The sequence below is a fragment of the Lagenorhynchus albirostris genome, chromosome 5 (assembly GCF_949774975.1).
Source record: "Lagenorhynchus albirostris chromosome 5, mLagAlb1.1, whole genome shotgun sequence".
Taxonomy (NCBI): domain Eukaryota; kingdom Metazoa; phylum Chordata; class Mammalia; order Artiodactyla; family Delphinidae; genus Lagenorhynchus; species Lagenorhynchus albirostris.
Genome location: NC_083099.1, coordinates 18217128 through 18238979, shown reverse-complemented (window position 1 = coordinate 18238979; position 21852 = coordinate 18217128). Strand labels below are relative to the sequence as shown.

The following is a 21852-nucleotide window of genomic DNA, read 5'->3' as shown; positions in this document are numbered from 1 at the left end:
AAATAATAAATGTGTATTACTTATAAAATAAATAATATACACTCTGTAAAATAAAAAAATTAACGATTAGTTTTAATCAGCTCATCACATTTGTATTAGCTTACCAGTGTCACAGAAATTATTCTAAGATCAACAAATAGTGATAGTTCTAAGATCAATAACAAGCATGATCTAATATTTCACAATGGTTTAAAATAATTTAAAAACAATGTTACATTTTGAAAATATTTCACAAATCCAAAATAGGAAAGTTCCGAAATGAATATGAGAGCTAGAGAACAGATGGATATATGAACTGAGAACTGACAAATTTCAGGAAAAAATTAGAAAAGAAAAACTATTTCAGAATTAAAGAATAAAGTAGAAAGAACACAAAAGTGAACAGATCTTGTAAAAAACATGGTAAGGGAAATAAATGATGAAAAACAGAAAAGTAAAAAAATATGATAAAAAGGATTTCAGAGGAACAGGCATTTACATATGGCACACGTATACGCAGAGGAGATGTAATACCGAGAGAACAGAATGGAGTCCTTTGAAGAAAAACAAGCTCTGAAACAAAACAAACATTTAAAACCATAATTAGGGCTTCCCTGGTGGCGCAGTGGTTGAGAGTCCACCTGCCAATGCAGGGGACACGGGTTCGTGCCCCGGTCCCGGAAGATCCCACATGCCGCGGAGCGGCTGGGCCCGCGAGCCATGGCCACTGAGCCTGCGCGTCCGGAGCCTGTGCTCCGCAACGGGAGAGGCCACAACAGTGAGAGGCCCGCATACCGCAAAAAACAAACAAACAAAAAACCATAATTAAAGTTTTCTGAAATAGAAGAAAATGAAGTTACAGAACAGTCAACACTAAGACACTGCCTAATGAAACTTTTGGACTTTGAAGATAAAGAAAAATATCCTTTAGTTATCCAAGCAAAATAATTCCAATTGATCTACATGGGAGAGAAATCATATTGGCATCAGAATTTTAACCAGCAACATGTTATACAACACCAAGATATTATGGAGAGAAAATATGGGTCAAGGATTTTATATTCAACCAAATTGTCCTTGAAGCATATAAGTACCACAAGTACAAACAACAAAACTCAGGAAATATTGTTCCTTCCTAAGGAATCTCCTAGACAACACACTTCAGACAACCATAAAATGACCTGAGAAGCTCTAATATTACAAAGAAAATATGAGAGAATAAAACACTAGACAATTCTTTCCCAAGGAATCTCCCACAAAATATACTTCAGACAACCAAAAAATGATCTGAGAAGCTTCGCCATAAGAAAAATATGGGGGAATGGAAGAACTGGTAAATCCAACTTTCCATAGAACAATATATGCAGTTTCTGCAATAAATCAATGACATGAAACAAAGAGCAGGGAGGTGACTTACATAACAACCAAAGATACTATTATTAACTTGTTTTGATCCTGATTCAAACAAATTAACAATAAAAAGGCATTTTTAAACAATTAAGAAAACTGATTATGTACTAGTTATAGGATGTAATAGAAAATTATTATTAATTTTGTTAAGTACAACGATGTAAGAAAATGCCTGAATTTTTTAGAGATACACACTTAAATGTTGTAAAGTGATACAGCTGGAATATTTAATACCCAAGAAAAAGTGATGAAGCTAATCTGCAAAAAACTTGTTAACTACTGAATCTGGATCATGGGTATATGGAAGTTTACTGTATTATTCTTCTTTTATGCATGTCTGAAATTTTTCATAATTAAAAAAATAAAGCTAGAGATGTATCATCCAGATAACACAGAGGCATACTAGACAAACATGACAAAGACAACTGCTTTCCCTATCTTTGTCTCTGTTCTCTTCTCTCTCTCTCTCTCTCTCTCTCTCACACACACACACACACACACACACACACACACACACACAATGCAGAGAATAGAGATACAAAAAGATAAACACAGGAAGAAAAAAAAGTACCTAAAAATAGACAATTCCCTTATCTAGTATGAATTGATCTTCCTAAATTAAAAATATTAAAGTGTAGAAATGTGCTAAGGGACAGGAGAGGAGAAAGCAATGGACTGACTTGGAAGTCATTTTGCAAATGTACCACATAGCATCTGTGCTTTTTGAGCAAATCATTTAACCTTCCTGAGCTTCACTTCTATAAGGGGATAATAGATGTCCTATCTACCTCAGAGACACTGTAATGATCAAATGAGACCATACAGGAAACAATGCTTTGTATATTATAACCATGATATAAAGTATATTAATAATTAGGTATTTGTTATCTCTTGCCCAGATATATTTCAATTAAAGTAAATATTTACTGCATATATCACCTAATCCTTATTTTCTACGTAAATAACATATCATATCACTTTAACTTAATATCTAATGTTATACTCACTACTCCTGTGTAATAGCGTAGTCCAACTACATGACCTCTCAAAGTTCCAAATAAAACTGAATCTAGCTCTTCATCGCTCGTTAGGAAATCATCTGGAGGAATAATATCTTGGAATTCAAAACGAGGAAAGAAAGTTGGATATGAGAGGCGTGGAAAATTTCCATGGACTCCGTACTGGACAGTCTGCAAGTACTTCCAAACAGGATCTCTATTAAAAAAACAAAAAACAACAACAACAACAAAAAACCACACACACAGAAAAACAATCAATATTTAACCAAATATTTCTCAAAGACCATACCATATTTAAAGGCCAATTGTTTTCTCACATTTTACTTCAACAGATTAAATCTTATGTGGGAAGTGCTGTATAAAGATTAATTGCGTTCCTCTGGTTAAAGCAAGAATTGGAGTGGCGGACGTTTCTAGAAACCCTACCTGTTCAATAATGTGTCTTCTACCCTGAGGTATTCAAAGTGAAAACCCCAATAAGGGTTCACAAATCTCTTTCCTAGTCTGCACCACCTACTTAAACTGAAATATATGTGATGTCTGTAACTAATTATACACCAAAATTTCAATGCATCTTGAGCTTGAAGAGACTTGAAAACACTGAACTTTTTTACACGAAGCCATTTATAGCTCTACAAATAATACATCCAGCAACCACTACTTTAATTCCCTTCGACTAGAACCCTTATTTTATTCAGGTATCCTAACGGTGCCATCATGGGAAGCTGACCTCAAGCCCCCGACTCCCGTTGGTTTAAGGATAACCTCAACCCCCCGATGGAGAATTGTTTCCGGAACGGGTATGTAAACCAATTTGGACAAAAAGTAAGAGGAAGTCGGCTGGGAGACTTCCAGGAAGCTTCTACTTTGCTAAGAACGGAGAGAAGCTATTTCCCCTGCGTTCTACTTGCACGTCACGCGTCCTGCTTTTGGCTCCTCTGCAGATATGTATTTGCACATCTGTGCATACACATCAATTGTGAGGTGCTTGGGGACAGGGGCTGTCTTACCCGGCCCTTTCGGCCGAGCACAATGCCCGGCGCACAGTGGGTATCTCATGGGTGTTTTGTGGAATAAAGCACAGGGCGAGAAGAGACCCCGGCTAAGGAGTGGAGCTTAGAGCCCCAGGCCCCGTACAGCCCTTGACAGAGATTTTCCCCAAGGCCCTGGCAAGAGACTCGCCTGAGAAACCTCCCCTCGCCCGCGGAGACTCTGCATTTATTTCTCCCGCGGCTATAGGAGCCGCCAGCGGGACGAACGCCAGCTGCGCAGCTCGCAAGGGGAACGCGAAGGAAACGCGGGGAAGGTCAGGTTCATCTGGGGACGCGGCCACGACGTTACCCTCGGCGCCCCACCCCCTCCGCCCCCTTCACCCCCTTCACCTCTTGAACATCCAGGACATGGCGCTGAGTGGATGACGAGAGGTACTTAGGCGCCCGGTTTCGTTCTCGAGCCGCCTGTATAAGCCTCCTTCCAGGCCCCGGGGCCGAAAAGCCTGGCACAGGTTCCGAGGGCCGAAGCAAGAGCGCGCTTCGGCAAGGTAAGACGCAGCGAGCCGAGCCAGACGTCGACGCCGTCTCCTTCCAGCAGCAATGTGAGAGGCCAGCGACGCTTTGTGACTGGCACCCGGAACGTCCAATCCCGAGGAGGAGCCTACGGAGACCAACCAAGCAGAGCACAGAAGGGTGAGCAACTCCGCCCCGCGCAGCGATTCAAAGACGGGAGGAGGGGGTCCCGGCTGCAGGGGCGGTTCCATCCGGGTTCTTCCCCACCCCCAAGGCAGGGGCGAGGGAAAGCCACGCGGTTCGAGGAGCCCGCCTGCAGTGCACGGGGTGTACACGTTTCTGTTTGATTCCCCGACTCAATGAAAGGGCGACGCCTCTCCTTTCCGCTGTTTCCCTCAGGCCCTAAGCCTCGGCCCCATTCTTCAGGTCCTACCACCATCCTGCCTCTAATTTTCCCTTTATCTTATGGGACATGTAGCAGTGTCTTCCACTGCGTAAGCTCCTTTCCTTCGTTTATCTGCGGTGAATCCGGGTAGTTGCCCTCAAAATATGCATTTTAAGCCCCACGAGCGAATCAATGAGCCACACCGGGTACAGAGAGCTTAATCGCAATTTAGATTTATGGCGTTCCCCCTCCATCTCTCCATCTCTCCCTCTCCCCCTCTCCCACCACCCCCACCTTTTGGGGGGGGAATTTTCATTTCTACTAGAGGAAAGCCATAAAATGTGATGAGAGCACAAGAACCTTGTTGGTGGCTGCTGGAAGTGGCCCAGCCTCCCCTGAGGGCATGTGGCTGTCCCTGCAGGGTGGGAAGAAGCTGGTTTTCCTCGGGGAACTGTAGGGGTGGTTCCCGAGTGCTCCGTGGACGGCTTCTGAGAATCTGAGGAGACAGGAGAATTCAGCTTTGAGTGGGTGGGCCAGTTCGTCCCGCTGCCAGCCAAGGTGCTGGCAGGGCTGGTCTCTACGCCTTGGGAGCCTTGTGTAATACCTGGTGCAGCAACAGCACCGAGGTAAGAAGCTGGTGGTGGCCCTGACCTGTGCTGAGGGCTAGGTGTTAACTGTCAAGAGATGTGCAGGATTAAAGAGGAAATGTATTTGAGAAAGTGATTAGTATTGACCCTTGCCCTTCAAAGAGTGGTCCATTTCACACTTCCGTCAGCAGAGTAAGAGAGATGGTCAATGAAACAGTTTTTCAGGAGGCATTTGTTCACTATCTTAAACTATTCGATCTGTAAATACGAAGCTGCAGTAGAATGAGAAATAAAACTTTCAGCAACTTATAACTTCATCTCACTAAACAGAAGGAAGATGAAGGGAGTGGCATTTCAAGTTATTTTAGTTATTTTTAAAATTAATTATTTATTTTTGGCTGCGTTGGGTCTTTGATGCTGCGTGCAGGCTCTCTCTAGCTGCAGCGAGCGGGGTCTACTCTTCGTTGCGGTTTGCAGGCTTCTCATTGCGGTGGCTTCTCTTGTTGCGGAGCACGGGCTCTAGGCGCGCGGGCTTCAGTAGTTGTGGTTTGCGGGCTCTAGAGCACAGGCTCAGTAGTTGGGGCGCATGGGCTTAGTTGCTCCGCGGCGTGTGGGATCTTCCCAGACCAGGGCTCGAACCCGTGTTCCCTGCATTGGCAGGTGGATTCTTAACCACTGCACCACCAGGGAAGCCCCATTTTAGTTATTTTACTTTCTTCTGGAAGTATTATGAGGCAAATGGCAGTATAGTTCAATTTTGAATGTGCCAGATCTAAATAATTTCTTGAAAATATGCCAGAAAATGCCCAAATTGAAAACGTTTTGTGTGTAAAGTTAATAAAGAAGTTATGCTCGTCAGACTGAAAGATAAATTTCAAATCTGGCAATACCTATCAGGTAAACCTGACCCTTTCAAGACTTGAAACCTATGAATAATGACTATCCCATGGTTAAAGAATGTGGATTGAATGAAGTAAAAATTTGTTATTTAAAGTCAACATTTTTGTCCATATTGTCACTATTTTACATCTCAGATCTAGTAGCTGAACTTAAACTTGAATACTTTCATTTAATTGTTCTTTATTATTTGTAGTTTTAAAAAAGTGCCATTTGTACTAGTTTGATTAAAATGTCACAACACTTACGAATTCAGACGGGAAAATGTTTTCTGAAAAATAAACATTTGTAACTGGAAAAAAGAGAATGGGAACTGTACAGTGGCTTGTGTGTTGGACTGATGTGTAAGGAGGAGAGTGTCACAAAGAGGATAGTGAGGAAGATAAGGGCCAGATTACATAGAAATTTATGGTCTGTGGTAGAGTTTGTATTTTATGTTCAATGCAATAGAAATCCATTAAATGTTTTAAGCAGGAGAATGACAATCTAGATTAGGCTTTAAAAAATTCACTCTGTCAGCTCTGTGAGAACGGATTATAGGGAACAAGAACAGAAATGGAGAAACTGGTTAGTTGACCATTAGAAAACGATTGTGTCCAGGTAAGAGATGATGATAGCTTGGAACGGGGAGGTGATGAAGCTAAGACGACCAAAAGCGTTTACTGATGGATTTGGATATGGGAGCTGAGGGAGGGGAAGGAATAAAAAATTCCTCCAGCCAGCCACCCAACTACTAGTCATAAGCATGCTTTCTCATCCTCTACCCCCCTTTATGCAAATTAAACATGTCATTCCCCTGTTTGATGCTGTGAGCATGCAATCAAAAGAATGGCATGGGGACTTCCCTGGCGGTCCAGTGGTTAAGACTCCATGCTTCCACCGCAGGGGGCACATGTTCTATCCCTGGTCGGGGAACTAAGATCCCACATGCCTCACGGCATGGCCAAAAAAATAAAAGATAATAAAATTAAATTAAAAAATTTAAAAAACACAAAAGAATGGCATGTATGGCTTTTTATAATGTCTCCTACTTCCCACTCCTGTCACTTCCCAACCCACCCTGCCTATAATGGCCTTCACATACATAACCATAAGGCCATTCTCACACCCAACAAAATTAATAATCAATCCTTGATGTCTTCTAATAACGAGTTCACAGTCCAATTTTCACAATTGTCTCAAAAAATGTTCTTTAATAGTTTGTTAACAAAACTAGAATTTTGAAGCCCTTGGCAAAGAAAATAACTTAAGAGTCTGACTTTCCAAAATTCTGGCTTCAATACAAAAACTTCCAAGTTTATGTCATAACTAATAGATTCTGGAAGGATATATGATGTTGTAAGAACCTGCTATTTTTTCAATTCATTCACCCAAAAGGAGACAGAGACAAAGTTCAATGGAAGAGGATTTTTGGGAATGACGTAGGAGAGTTCAGAGAAAATCTCTAAGTGAATCTTAGGGAAAGGGCCTGGAATGCCTGGGCCAATTGCCACAGAACGAGGGATGGTAGCTTAGCAAAGTTCCTGGAGATCCTATGAGAAAAGGAAACTGTGATTCATTTTCCAGAGAGTAGCCTCAAGATTCTGCAGATCTTTTTTTTTTTAACATCTTTACTGGAGTATAATTGCTTTTCAGTGGTGTGTTAGTTTCTGCTTTATAACAAAGTGAATCAGTTATATATATACATATGTTCCCATATCTCTTGCGTCTCCCTCCCTCCCACCCTCCCTATCCCACCCCTCTAGGCGGTCACAAAGCACCGAGCTGATCTCCCTGTGCTATGCGGCTGCTTCCCACTAGCTATCTATTTTACATTTGGTAGTGTATATATGTCCATGCCACTCTCTCACTTTGTCCCAGCTTACCCTTCCCCCTCCCCATATCCTCAAGTCCATGCTCTAGTAGGTCTGTGTCTTTATTCCTGTCTTACCCCTCGGTACTTCATGACTTTTTTTTTTTCTTAGATTCCATATATATGTGTTAGCATACGGTATTTGTTACAAACAGAACTACCATACAACCCAGCAATCCCACTACTGGGCATATACCCTGAGGAAACCATAATTCAAAAAGAGTCATGTAGCACAGTGTTCACTGCAGCTCTATTTACAGTAGCCAGGACATGGAAGCAACCTAAGTGTCCATCGACAGAGGAATGGATAAAGAAGATGTGGGCACATGTATACAGTGGAATATTACTCAGCCATAAAAAGAAACGAAATTGAGTTATTTGTAGTGAGGTGGATGGACCTAGAGTCTGTCATGCAGAGTGAGGTAAGGCAGAAAGAGAAGATTCTGCAGATCTTAGAGAAAGCCTCAGAGATCAGAAGTGTGCCAGGGCAGGAAAGGAATAAAGGCTAATGAGGTGGTTCTGTCAAGGGGCCCAAAGGCCGTCCTGCAAATCCTACTGGAGTCTCTGGTGGGTCTCCAGGATCACAATTCTAGCAAGCAGAAGCAGAAGGCTGGTGCCTAAAGATGAGGTGGGATGAGTTATACCAGCAGTGGGTGGCCACAGAAGATGAATGAAGTCCAAACATAAGCCCCCTAGAGGGTTAGAGAAAGGAGACTGAATTCGAAACCTGAACTTAATTGACTTGAAGTCTTAAAATGACTTAACTACCTGGAAGTGACTAAATTAAGTTACCTCCCTTTAGGCAAACTGAAGGTTTAAGACAAATTAAGTTCGATAAAAAATTACGACGTTTTGTCCTTGCAAAGTCAGTAATTGAAATTAATACATGCTATACATCCATATACACACACACATCTCAATGAATTTACAACTAGATATTTATAGCAGGTATCTCTAGCTGGTTGATAAGGGGATTTACATTTTCTTCTTTTTGCTTATATGAATGTAAAATATTCTCTGTATTTAACATGTATTGCTTTTTTGCTGTAAGAAAATAATAAAAGATACAAACTGAATGTCATAAAGAAATTATAGTTTTTCAACTTTCTGTTTTAATTCATTTTAGACTTGTAGAAAGGTTGCAAAATTAGTACAAAAAGTTACCTCGTATCTCTTACCCCATCGATTTTAACATACATCATCACAGTACAATGATCAAAATCAGGAAATTAACATTGGTACAATAATATTTCTGAACCATTTTTGTAAATAAGACAAGTCAGAGGAAATGATAGAAAATAAAATCTTTTGTGACTTCGTTATTTACAACTGAATTTTCTTACACTTAAGCAGGACTGCTACAGATTTGGGGGCAGATTCATGGGTAGAACAACAGCTGATGGGGTAGAGGAAGTAATGTAAAATGAATGCCAAGTAAATTATTAATGAAGTAATGTAATGAATATCTAGTGCCTGCCTTGAAGTAAGCATTCAATAAATGCTCTTATTATTGTTACTATTATTGTTGTAATAGAGTTATTATCTAATGAGTCTTCCAGCACTTAACAAGGAATATCGTTGATTGTGGCTTGTTTCCTGGCGCTCATCAGCAAGTTGTTCCTAAGTCCCAGAATAACACTGTTTCCAGAAGCCAATCTTTTTCCCAGGTGCAAGTCCTTGAAACAGACTGAAATGTTTCATCAAGAACCAGAAGACACTCTGATTCCCAACTCCCACCCTGAGAAATCTGTGGTGTTCCAGATAACAGAGGCCTTTCCCAGGAGATAACTGTTTCCTCCTCCTTCAGGGCCTTGGCTCACTTTGTGCTCCTACCTGGCTGAAGACCAGAGTTGCCGAAGAATTAGGCCTGCCTGGGATCTGTCCCCTCCTTTGCCTCGTGCCCAGGATCTTTGTCTCAGCTTCAGGAAAGCACCACTCTGGTCTGTTAAAAAGAAAAACGTAGTCCAAAAATGGTGTCACTCATGCTAAAAGCCCATGCTACCAAACCTAGTTTTAATACCTGATCTAATTGCAGTTTCAACCTCTCCTAGAAATGTCATCTTAATCCACCCATCTGGAATTTTCTGGTCAAGCACCAGTAAAGTAATCTGTTACTTGGGCCTTCTCAATCCCCCAGAGGAAGAAGAGGCAATCTGCATGATAAAACCCTTGCTGTTCCCTACCCTACCCACCCTACCCCACCCCAAAAAGAAGATGTCCTGGCCTAAAAATAATCTTTTCTTTTGCTACTAGCTCCCTTGGCACCTCACCCTTCTTCCACCCCGCACATTAAACACCATGCAAACAAAAAAATAAAAGTCCACATCAGACTAAAAATCTTACTGTAATACAACTGCATAACTAGGATGTTGTTATCCTAGTAGGATTACATAATATATAAATAGCTACCTATTTACGAATATCCCCATTCAAAGAGGAAGGGAAGCATTACACATATTACTGTTTTAGATTTCTATCCTTGAGGTGGTTGGAAGTCCCAAAACAAACACAACAAAATTACACATTTTTCTTCATCATCACTGAGGATTAATTATCCCAAAAGGCCTATAATCTAAATCCTCATTTCCTGATTCCCAGACTAGCGTAATGTTTTCCCGCAGATTATACAATTTAATCTAATAATTGAAAATATACACAAAGAGATTAAAAGCACACGAAAATTAAGTTTTTAAAAAATGCCAAAAAAAAGGAATTAATAAGTGGCATCACACTACAGACTAAACTTAGCTAAAGACACATAATTGTTTTTCTTAAACTACAGGTATTTGAGAAAGTACTTGTGAAATTAACAGTTTATAAAAATAAGGTAAAAATTTCAGGTAGGAGTAGAGACCGTTCTTAGGCTGAATCATACATGAGGTAAATTTTCAAGCCATTTTACTTTGCTTTTTTCCTCATGCTGGCTTCAAAGTTATCCCTGGGGCACAAAATTATTCTCAGTTAAGAACCACTGCCACCTACACATGACTTTAAATTCTATCTGTATGCTGATCACTCCCAAATGTGTATCTCTAACCCCAGCTTCTTCTATGAGCTCCAGACTCATATGTAACAGACATCTTAAATTTACAAAGCTGGACTTACAAACAGGACTCTATTTTTTTTTTCGCCAGAACAGGCGGCTTGTGGGATCTTAGTGCCCCAACCAGGGACTGAACCCAGGCCTTCAACAGTGAGAGCACAGAGTCCTAACCACTAGTCCGCCAGGGAATTCCCTGAAACAGGACTATTAATTCCACCTCTCCCCTTCCTCAACGCACTAATTCTTCTGGTTTCCCTCATTTTGGTAAACTGCATGTAAAAACACTTGTAGTCATCCTTGTATCTTCTCTTGCTCTCACAGCACACATTTTATCCCTCCTATTAGATCTATCTCCAAAATATAACACAAATGTACCTAATTCTCTATTATCACCCTGTCCAAACCACTGTTTTCTCACCTGAACTGCAATATTGCGATGGTCTGAATGAACTCCTTCCTACCTTCTGTTTTCCTCATCTAACCCTACTCCTAGTTCCATTCTTCATTCAGCAGCCAGAGAGATCTTTTTATAATGTAAGTGATATCATATCCCCCTGCTAAAAATGGTCCAATAAATTATCTTTGCCTTAAAATGAAATCCAAATTCTTCCACAGTACATTAGTATCTAGCCCTGCCTCTCTCTTTTTTTATCCCATTTCATTCCACATTTCCCTGGGCTCCCGATGTTCTAGGAATACCGGCCCTCTTTCTGTTTTTATGGCATAGGTACCTCCAAGCTTGTTCAGGCCTCCAAGATTGTTCCGGCCTCCAGGCTTCTGAAATTCCTATTCCCTTTGTGTGGACCCCCAGACCTTTCCATGCTGGGCTCTTCCTCACGTTTCAGGTCTCAGCTCAAAAGCCACCTCCTCAGAAAGACCTTCCTTGACTAAATGAGTACTTGACTAAAATACTCATTGCTCACTTACCCTCTCTCCCAGGGGTTAGCAAACTTGTTCCGTAAAAGGCTAACGAATAAATATGTTCAGCTTTGTCTACACAACTCTGCTGCAGTAACAGAAAAGCAACCGTGGACAGTACTTAAATGAATGGGAGTGGCTGTGTCCCAATAAAACTTTATTTACAAAACAGACAGCTGGCCCTAGTTTGCTTGCCCCTACTCTATCACATTATCCTGCTATATCATCTTCATAGAACTTACAACTAACTGGAATTACCCTGTTCGTTTTCTTGATCACTTCCTGTCTCCTTTCCCTAGATAAGCTCCACCAAAAAAAGGACCTTATGTTGTTCACAGTTTATATCCTGCAGTACCTAGAAGATAGTCTAGGTGCTCAGTAATTTTGTTGATTGAATCCATGAAGTAAATTAACTTTCCCTGCACTTGATATAATTAATGAAATCACTTAAAAACCAGATTCGATTCTACATAAAAGATGCTTCCTCTTATAGATGCTGACATTAATACAATTGAAAGAAGATAATTGGTAACCCCCGAAAACTTCTCAGAAACGTATCGAAAACTTTTTCTTAGATATCTCAGACAATTTATCCAAATCACTCCTGCTTCCAATCAGATCTTTTTCTCTACATTTATACAAAATACACCTATATTTTTACTTTTAAAGAAAATAGTCATACAAATCTGACAACCTTGACAAAAGTTGTATGTCTAGAGGACAGCAAGGGAGGTCTCCTTCACCAGAGAACCTGCGATAACTCATCCCATAACCAATTAGTCTCCCAATTCATACTCTTCTTTCCTTGTCCTCCTTCTGCCATTCCTTAGGCTTTGGCACTTAGAATTTGTACATTTCTTGCATAGACCAACCACAGTCAGCTTTCTGCTCATTCTGTAGTTTCTATGGAGGTGCTACTGATGCTTTTAAATTTCTTGGGGGCATTTTTAGTCCTCCTCAAAGTGTTCCTCAAAGCGGTCCACGTAACATGGAAATTTTGAATAGAAGATCCCCGCGTAATTAGCAGTTAGTGTTCAGACTTAAAAGTTTCACATTATCTTTTGGGTAGAAGAAGTTGTGAGGTAGTTTTTGGAATTTAGATCTAAAATTCACTCCACTTGTCTTCCAAATGAAAATCTATACAACTCTTAAAATAGGCATTGAATGTTACTGTATTTTTATCTCCTGAAGCTGGAGGTAGTAAAACCTGAGAATACATGCTATAAGAAGTAAGGGCTACACTTAGCCTATTCAAAAAATATTAAGTCAGAGGCATAATGGATGGTTAAAGTATGATTCTTCTAGGATTTGTCAAAATTAGAGAGGTCTCTTCTCTCCAGGCGAGAACATATCTTAATTTCCCCCTCAGGCCTCTCTATTTTATTGCATTAGCTAAGACAGCACTAAATACTGTCTGTATTCAATTTTTCATTTAGTAATTTGAAAAATATTTCTTGGTCACCTCCTATGTGACAGAGCCTTCTACTAGACACTGGAGGTGTTAAGTAGCTGACAATCTAGTTTATGTGTGGAGGCCATTATACTGTCACACTGATTCAATTCCCATCTGCTTGTCACAGGAAAATAGACTGGGCTGCCCTATTGATCAGTCATTGGGAAGAACAGTTTAGAAGAATAAACGTCCTGGGGCCATAAGGGCCTCCCAAGTGTTAGCTATATGGGAGGTTCTGCTGAATGACAACCCCCTCTCCCTCCATTGCCCAATGCAGCCTCTATCTGTCCTTTCCCTGACACCGCCGATACTTGTAAGGAAGCAGCTTGGACCCCTGGGTAGGTCTGAGAAACAAACAGTAACAAAGGCCGCCTCTATTTGGGAAGATTTCTCCAGGTGTGGAAATCTCTCAGGAACTTAAAAACCTCATACAATCCCCAGAGAAAAACCATCCCTCTACCACCATCTCCTCCAAGCCAATAGGCTAAGATTTGCCCTGCTATAGGTCCCCTTCAGTTACCTCACATCTGGGAACCAGTCCACAGGGAGATGGAGACTTAGGGCTTCTTCTGAAATGGAAGTCCCCCGCTCTCTGCTCAACTTGAGGTCTCTTCTGTACTCTTCTCTACTTCTCATGGGAATAAAACCACTAGCCTAGTTTTCACTTCTCTGTCCCTGTGGGTAAACTAGGTCCCTTCTATCTTCCTCCTGCCAAGGACCTGTGTTACAAGCCCTGTGGAGCCTCTGCTCAGCTTGGCCAACAAGAATCTGCCTAACAGGGAAGGACCTTACCTGCCCTGGCTCAGCCTGGCACTGTCTGTGGCCCCAGCCTGCCTCTGGGAGAGCATGAGAAGAAAACAACTTTTTGGTTTCCCTGTCATTTCCCAGTTTGTCCCCCACCTCCACCCCAAATATGTATGCTGACAGTTCTGTGGTTAGAAGGAAGCTGTTTGTTAACTTCTTCACCATAACCTCCATCTGGTTAAATCAACACAAATAAATCCTGATCTCCCGCATCCCCACCTCACCACCATACTTGCATTTCCAAATCTTGTAAGATGTGTTATCTCAACCCTTCTTCCCACTTCTCCTTAAGCTGTCATACTGGGTTCCTCTCTTCTAAGGAGGCATCTCTTATCTCCAGGTGCCATCATCCATGGACAGACACACTAGAAATCCTTTAGTATTTAAGAGTCATGTTTAAAGTGTCACATCCTCCTTACAAACTCACTCCCTAAGCAGTTGCCTTTTGGAAGCTAAACCAAGAGAGGTTAAATGACTTGTTCAAGACACACGGTGAGGGACTTCCCTGGTGGTCCAGTGGTTAAGAATCCACCTTCCAATGCAGGGAAGGTGGGTTCAATCCCTGTTTGGGGAACTAAGATCCCACATGCCTCAGGGCAACTAAGCCTGTGAGCTGCAGCTACTGAGTCTGTGTTCTCTGGAGCCTGTGTGCCGCAACTACTGAGCCTGCGTGCCGCAACTACTGAGCCTACGTGCTCTGGAGCCTGCACCACAACTAGAGAGAAGCCCGTGTGCTGCAGCAAAAGATCCCACGGGCCGCAACAAAGATCCTGAGTGCCGCAACTGAGACCCGATGCAGCCAAATAAATTTTTTAAAAAAAGAGAGAGAGAGAAGCACATGAGGCTGAAGCCAAGTTTCTAAAAAAAACAGAAAAAACGAAAAACAGCACATGGTGAAAAGGAACAGACCCTGCTGTGTGTGAGGGGAGGGGTGAGGAGCTTAGATCCCAGAAAGGGACATAAGTTTGATTTTTTGTGTCCTCCCTGTTTAACACAACATGAGCATTTGTGTAAATGTTATGTCTGTTTATCAGGAAGATTGTGAGTCCACATGCACATGTTGTACACATGGCTAGGAATCTCCTTTAAGTTTACGTTTACAATGAGATTACTTATAAATAAGGACATCTTTGTATAAGAATGTTCGGGTACACGTGTGTGCATTTCCCTATCATGAAACTGGCACCTTGATGCCCCACGACGGCCCAAAGAAATCCATCATCCCCCATACATCAATAACCATTCTTTTTCTAGCCCATCTCCTACATATATCTCATTGCCATAATATCATCTATCTATCTCCACTGCTCCTACTCTAGCCCAGACCATTATCATCTCTTCCCACGAATTCCTGACTCCAACTTCAACCCCTCCAATTGGCTTCACAGTGGTGCCCAGTTTTTCTAATATCCGATTCAGAGCAGGTAAGGTCTCTGCCTACAGCTCTAACGTCTCCACACTGCCCTGGGGATAATAGTCACGTTGCTCAATTCCGCTTTAGGTGGTCCTTCTCCCCCGCCCCCCTCCTCTTACCTTCATCTCTCTCCCTACAAAATGGTGACGTTGTGTTGACCACTTCCGCTCTGTTCTTTGGCCCTGTGGGCGATTCCTCCACCAGGTACCTTGGCCCTGGCTGTAATGGAGCAGGACCCTATGGGGCTTTCCCGGGACAGGCCTTCCCCCATATCCTCTGCTGTGGCTCCTCTCTGAAAGGCCAAGATAATAGCATTTGATGCACATTTCCTGAGTGGTTTTGCAGATGTGAAACCCCACCACCGCCACTGAATCCACTGGATGACCAAGAGCACAGATCCCCAGGCCTCCTGGAGCCTAAGGACTGATAATGTTAACCCTGTGACACCACCCTGCTGCCTCACCATCAGCCAATCAGAGAACTGTGCACAAGCTGATCACGTGCCCTGCGACCACCCACCCCTCTCCTGGCCTTTAAAACGCTTTGCCGAAATCCTTTGGGGAGGCTTTTCAGGGACTGAGCCACCTCTCCTCCTTGCCTGGCCTTGCAATAAACCTTTCTCTGCTCCACACTACGACGTTTCAATTTGTTTGGCCTCACTGTGCGTGGGGCACACGAACTTCTGTTAACATGGCCACATGCCTTGCCGAGTTCTTGCCTATCGGGCCTTCAGGTTTCAGGTAGAACCTCAAACGCTCAAGGAAACCTTCCCCACCCACATGCTTCTGCCCAACGCAGCAATTAAAACGCGTGCTCTTTGACTTACATGGTTTCGTCAGTTTGCCTGTTAGCTCTTTCCAGATTGCGAGCTTTGGAAGGACTAAATCCTATCCTGTAGGAAAGTCAGATACAGCCACCGTTAAGAGGCAGAGGGAGGAGCAAAAGCCGCGCATGCCCACCGGCTTGCCTTCAGGCTGCACCAATCCAAGCCTCAGGGGATGACCTCACTGCCTACCGCCCGCGAGATCAAGCACCAGGCTCCAAAGTGCAGTGACTCGCAGGAGTTGGGCAGGCTATCCAGAGCCCGAAAACTACTATTCCCAGAATCCTCTGGGAGTGCAACTGCTTCATCCGGAGCTATATTTTCCAGACTTCCCCGCAGGGTTTCGCTCAGAGTTGAAAGTTCGTTAGGTCATGGTGTATTAGAAGGTCCGGGAAGTGGAGATGGGAGAGGGAGTACAAGAGGTGGGGATTGCCACAGCTGCGCCTGAAGCTGCCTAGTGCCTGGCGGAGGCATGGGTAGAAGACCTGGGGGTTTCCTCCAACTCACGCTGGCCTGAAAGGTTTTATTGGTTCCCAAGGGTCCCAGTGCCCTGGGTATCATGCCTTGGTGGCCACTGGGCATCTGTTGCAGAAGGAGAGGTAGAAGCAGTGGCGCGGCTGGCTGTTCTCAGTCTCCAAGGAAGCTACCTGAATGGGGCCCCAGATTCCCCTTCTCCCTTGCTCCTGCTCCTCAGTCACAAATTCCACTCCATTTCTGCTTCAGGGACTCAACTCTGCCAATGTGGGTACAAGGATCCACCCTACCCCCACCCTCCAGTCCCTAAATCTTCAACCTCTACTGATATACTAGCTTCTTCCTTCAGACGCTACGACCCCATACTTTGCCCTTGTACTCACCTCAGCATCACTCCATATTACCTCATAGTGAGAATGTCATACCTCTAGGGTCTCATTAGAGCTGGGGCTCTAATGAGAGATTAGATTAGCCAGGCGTTTTCAGAAGCCTACCTGGAGAGGACAGTTCTGTACTTGGGCCTCAGTTTCCCCACCTGATATGAAGCCTCTTGGATTCAAGACAGAGAGAATGGGGTGTGTTGAGATGGATGGTCTAGGCAATATCTTATGTTGAGCCTTATTCTCTCCATTTGTAAAATGGTTAACCTTAACCAGAAGGCTTGCCAACAGTGCAACCTTTGTCTTCTACCCCACAGGAGAAATCAAAACTGTAGGGCATAGAGGAGAGAGATCATCACTCCTCTCCAGGCACTTCTGGCTCAGATCAGTTATGTGACTGTGTTTGGCATTTGCAGGAATCAAGGTCATGCTTAGGAACTAGAAATAGAACTTGGAAAGTATTGATGCACACTGGTGGTGCTCATACTGGGAAGTTGTGAAGATGAGACCACTCTGAGGGAGAATGCCGTTGAGAGGAAGGGGAAGTTGGCGGACCAGTCAAGTTTCAGTTCCACAGCTATCAGTGATTCTTGTGTGATCTTGGTCAACTTACTCTCTATTTCCCTTTCTGGATAATATGTGTATGTGGCAGAGGGGCATGGAGTAGTGGAGAGTGGTCATTGACACCTTTTCCCTGTGTTAACAGCATTCCCACAGGGACAAAATTAGATTTTTATTTTAGGTTCTCATCACACCACCAGAGGTCACTATTGACCATTTGTCTGAAAAGCAGTTAACGCAGTTCACAACTTGAAGACAGCCCTGGTACTTTCAATAGTTTAATACACATTACTTAGAAAAATGAAACAATGTCCCAGGTAAAGGCTTTGATTTATACAGCACCCTAAACACAAAAGGAAAAGGAGTCTGTTAAGACAGTGGTTCCCAAACTTTGTTGCAAACGGAATCTTTAAAAGATACTGATGCCTGTGCAAAGATGCTCAACATCCCTAATTGGAGAAAGGCAAATCAAAACTACAGTGAGGTACCACTTAATACCGGTCAGAATGGCCATCAACAAAAAGTCTACAAATCATAAATGCTGGAGAGGGTGTGGAGAAAAGGAAACCCTCCTACACTGTTGGTAGGAACGTAAACTGGTGCAGCCACTATGGAGAACAATATGGAGGTTCCTTAAAAATCTAAAAATAGATGTACCATATGATCCAGCAATCCCACTACTGGGCATATGTCTGGAAAAGACGAAAACTCTAATTCAAAAGATACATGCATCCCAATCTTCATAGCAGCACTATTTACAATAGCCAAGACATGGAAGCAACCTAAATGTCCATCAACAGATGCATGGATAAAGAAGATGTGGTATATACACACACGCGCGCGCACACACACACACACACACACACACACACACACAATATAATGAAATATTACCCAGCCATAAAAAGGAATGAAATAATGCCATTTGCAGCAACATGGATGGACCTGGAGATTATCACACTAAGTGAAGTAAATCAGACAGAGAGAGACAAATATCATATGATATCACTTATATGTGGAATCTAAAATATGATACAAATGAACTTATTTACAAAACAGAAATAGACTCACAGATATAGAAAACAAATTTATGGTTACCAAAGAAGAAAAGGGGGAGGGATAAATTTGGAATTTGGGATTAACAGAGACACACTACTAAAGATAAACAACAAGGACATATTGTAGCACAGGGTTAATCAATGAATTGGGCATGGTGTGCTTTTGAGAGAAACTCTCCATTTCTGTAGAAGTCATCAAACTGACCTAAGCACTAAAAGTAGTAAGATTTACTTGAGCAAGAGTTTAAGATCTTTGTGTCACCTTATTGTCCAGTCTCTGAATGCCCTACCTTTGCGCATTCCGGGGTCTAAGTGCCAGACCATCAGTGGAGATGAGGGATGCCCAGCGAGTCCCTGGCAGTCTTCCAAGATCTCCACAGGTGGAACCCGCTTCTGCTTGAGGCCTCTAAAATTCCTATTGATAACAAGGTTTCTATTAAGATATTATGTCTCTAGTTTCAGTTGTGATTATTGCTCTTGCTTTCAGCAAACCCATAAAGAAGAAAAGCGGGTGTATATGGCCTCCAGGCTGGCATCTGCTGAGATGTTTGTCTTCTCTGTTGATCTTCCATAGTCAGTCTTCTGCCTGTGACTGCAAGGCTTTTTTCACGTTGTTCCCTTCCTTACTTCCTTCCCCTCCAGTCTAGGACTGTGGGAAACCAAAGGGGCTGAGTATGGCCCTCCCACCTCCCCACTATCCTTGGCTGCCCTGGGGTACACAGGGAGGCATGAGGCTGCTCAGACCCCATTGTCTGTCTATCCTCAGCTCAGTACTGCTTTTACAGGGCATTTGGCATCTCTGCCTGCCAGCTCTTTATTTTGCTTTTGTTGTTTGTTTTCTGGTCCTCACCTCTTGGATTCTTTAGAGTTTTTTTATTTCCTCCTCCCCTGGGCCCCTCTTGTGTGATGGTGGGGAGGCTGGGTTTGGGCAGAGCCAGGACTCCTTTCAGGGACACATACCTGCTTTTAACTCCTTTGCTTCCCTCAAACTCTCCCTCTCTCACCTCAATTTAGCACACTTTGAACAGTCAATGGTTTGGGAGGCAACTGGTCCCACCTGATGGCATAATTTCCCAAATCTTTTTGTCCTATAAACCCATCTAAACTTTTAAAACTTAAAAGACATGAATTAGATTCTCTGGTTCTGCTCTGTCATCCTTTCCCTGAGGGTGGTGAGTATATAATTTCCTGGTTCCCACTGCCTAAATTGGGGAAAAGAGTCTTGGTCACAGAAATATCGTAGAAATAGCAGTTAAGATACCAACATATAAAAGAATAAAGGAATGTGTGAGCCACCTGCCATGTGCTGAGCACAGTGCTAAATGCTTTAAATGAATTATCTCATTTAATCCTCTCAACAACTCTTTATGGTAGAAAATGAGGAAACTGAGGCAGTGAGAAATTAAATAACTATGAGACCATAAGGGTCCCATTCAACTGGGTCCAAGCTCATTCATTCACCAAATACTTATCAAGGACCTACTGTATGTCAGGCAATATTCTAGGTGTTGGGAATATAGCTGCGAAGAAGATAAAGTCTCTACTCCCAATTTGCTTCTTTTCTAGTGGAGGAGAAAGACAAAAAGCAAACATGTATGTATAATACATATTATATATATGTATAATATGATGCTAGATAGTGATAAAAGGTAAATAAGAATGAGAAAAGTAAGATAGGGTGAGGTGATAATACCAGAAATCTGGGGTGGAGGGTATGTTACATGGACTGTCAGGGAAGTGATGTTAGGAAGAACCTAAAAAGAAGCAAGGCAGTAAGTCATGGGAAGACCTGGGAATAAGTTCTAGGCACAGTGAACAGTAAGATCCTGAACAGCTAAGATCCTGAGGTGAGAATGAGCGGGGGATGTTCAGGGAACAGAGAGAGGGCATCTGTGTGCAGGGTGCAGTGAAAGAAAGTGGTAGGAAATGGGGTTGAAGAGAGATAATGAGGTTGGACCGATAATGTAGGGTCTTTCAGGCCGAGCTAAGAAATTTTAGTTTTAATCTGAATATCATGGGAAACCATTAAAATGCTTTGAGTATGAAGGTGATACTCTCGCTTTTTTAAAAAAATTGAAGTATAGTTGATGTACTATAAGTTACAGGTTTACAGTATAGTGATTCACAATTTTTAAAAGTTATACTCCATTTATAGTTATTATAAAATATTGGCTATATTCCCCCTGCTGTGCAGTATATCCTTGTAGCTTATTTTATACCTAATAGTTTGTACCTCTTAATACCCTACCCCTATATTGCCCCATCATTCTTATTTTAAATGTTTGAAGCAATATTTATGAAGTACCTACTATGTAACTGAGGTTCATACAATGATCTTTACTTTGCCTCTAAGGAGCAGTATGATTTCGGGTAAGTCTCTTAGCCATTATATGTCTTGTGGTCTTTAAAAGAATTCCACATATTCAAAATACACAATCTGATAAGTTATGACATATGTACACACCCATAAACCCATTACCAAAATCGAGATAATGAGCCTATCCATCATTTCCAAAAGTTTACTTGTGCTCCTTTGTAATCTCTCCCTCACATCCCTGCACCCCACTCAGACCCAGGCAACCACTGCTGTCTGTTACTATAGATTAGCTTGTATCTTCTGGAATTTCATATAAATAATTATTTATATAAATAATAGTAAGTGCTATTTTTGTCTGGCTTCTTTCACTCAGCATAATTATTTTGAGATCTATCCATGTTGCTGTATTTATCAAGAGTTCATTCCTTTTCATTGCTGAGTAGTATTTTCATTGTATGGATAAAACAAAATTTGTTTATCCATTTACCTGTTCATGGATATTTGGTTTTTTTCCCAGTTTTTGACTGTTACACATAAGGCTGCTATGAAAATGTGTATGCAAGTCTTTTAAAGGGTACACACCTTCAGTTCTCTTGGGTAATCATCTAGGAGTAGAATGGTTGGATCATATGGTAGGTTTATGTTTAACTTTTTAAGAGACTGTCAAACTGTTTCAAAAGTTGTTGTGCCATTCGACATTCACATTGTTGCTTGTTATGATGGGTCTTTTAAACTTGTTATGATGGGTCTTTTAAATTTTAATCATTATAATAAATGGTCTCCAATGGTGGTTTTGACTTGCATTTTTCTAATGACTAATGACATTGAACACATTCTAATACCCAGTGTGATGGTGTCAAAAGGTGGAGCCTTGGGAGGTGATTAGGTCATGAGGGTGGAGCCCTCATGAATGAGATTAGTGTGTTTTTGTTTGTTTGTTTTGTTTTTTGCCACAGGCTTGTGGGATTTTAGT

The 21852-nt window shown here is 42.1% G+C and overlaps 1 protein-coding gene across 2 annotated transcripts in view; it reads right to left on the bottom strand.

Annotated features, from left to right (window-relative positions):
• The window catches only part of HLTF (helicase like transcription factor), a 59720-nt gene extending 55712 nt beyond the window's left edge, over positions 1–4008 (bottom strand). For both annotated transcript variants that reach the window (XM_060149657.1, XM_060149658.1), the window contains exons 1-2: positions 3791–4008; positions 2397–2604 (exon numbers count right to left, since the gene is read on the bottom strand). In XM_060149657.1, the coding sequence (XP_060005640.1) occupies positions 2397–2604; positions 3791–3810 (228 nt within the window). In that variant the 5' untranslated portion in view covers positions 3811–4008. The remainder of the gene's footprint in view (positions 1–2396; positions 2605–3790) is intronic.
• Between the last annotated feature and the right edge of the window lie 17844 nt (positions 4009–21852).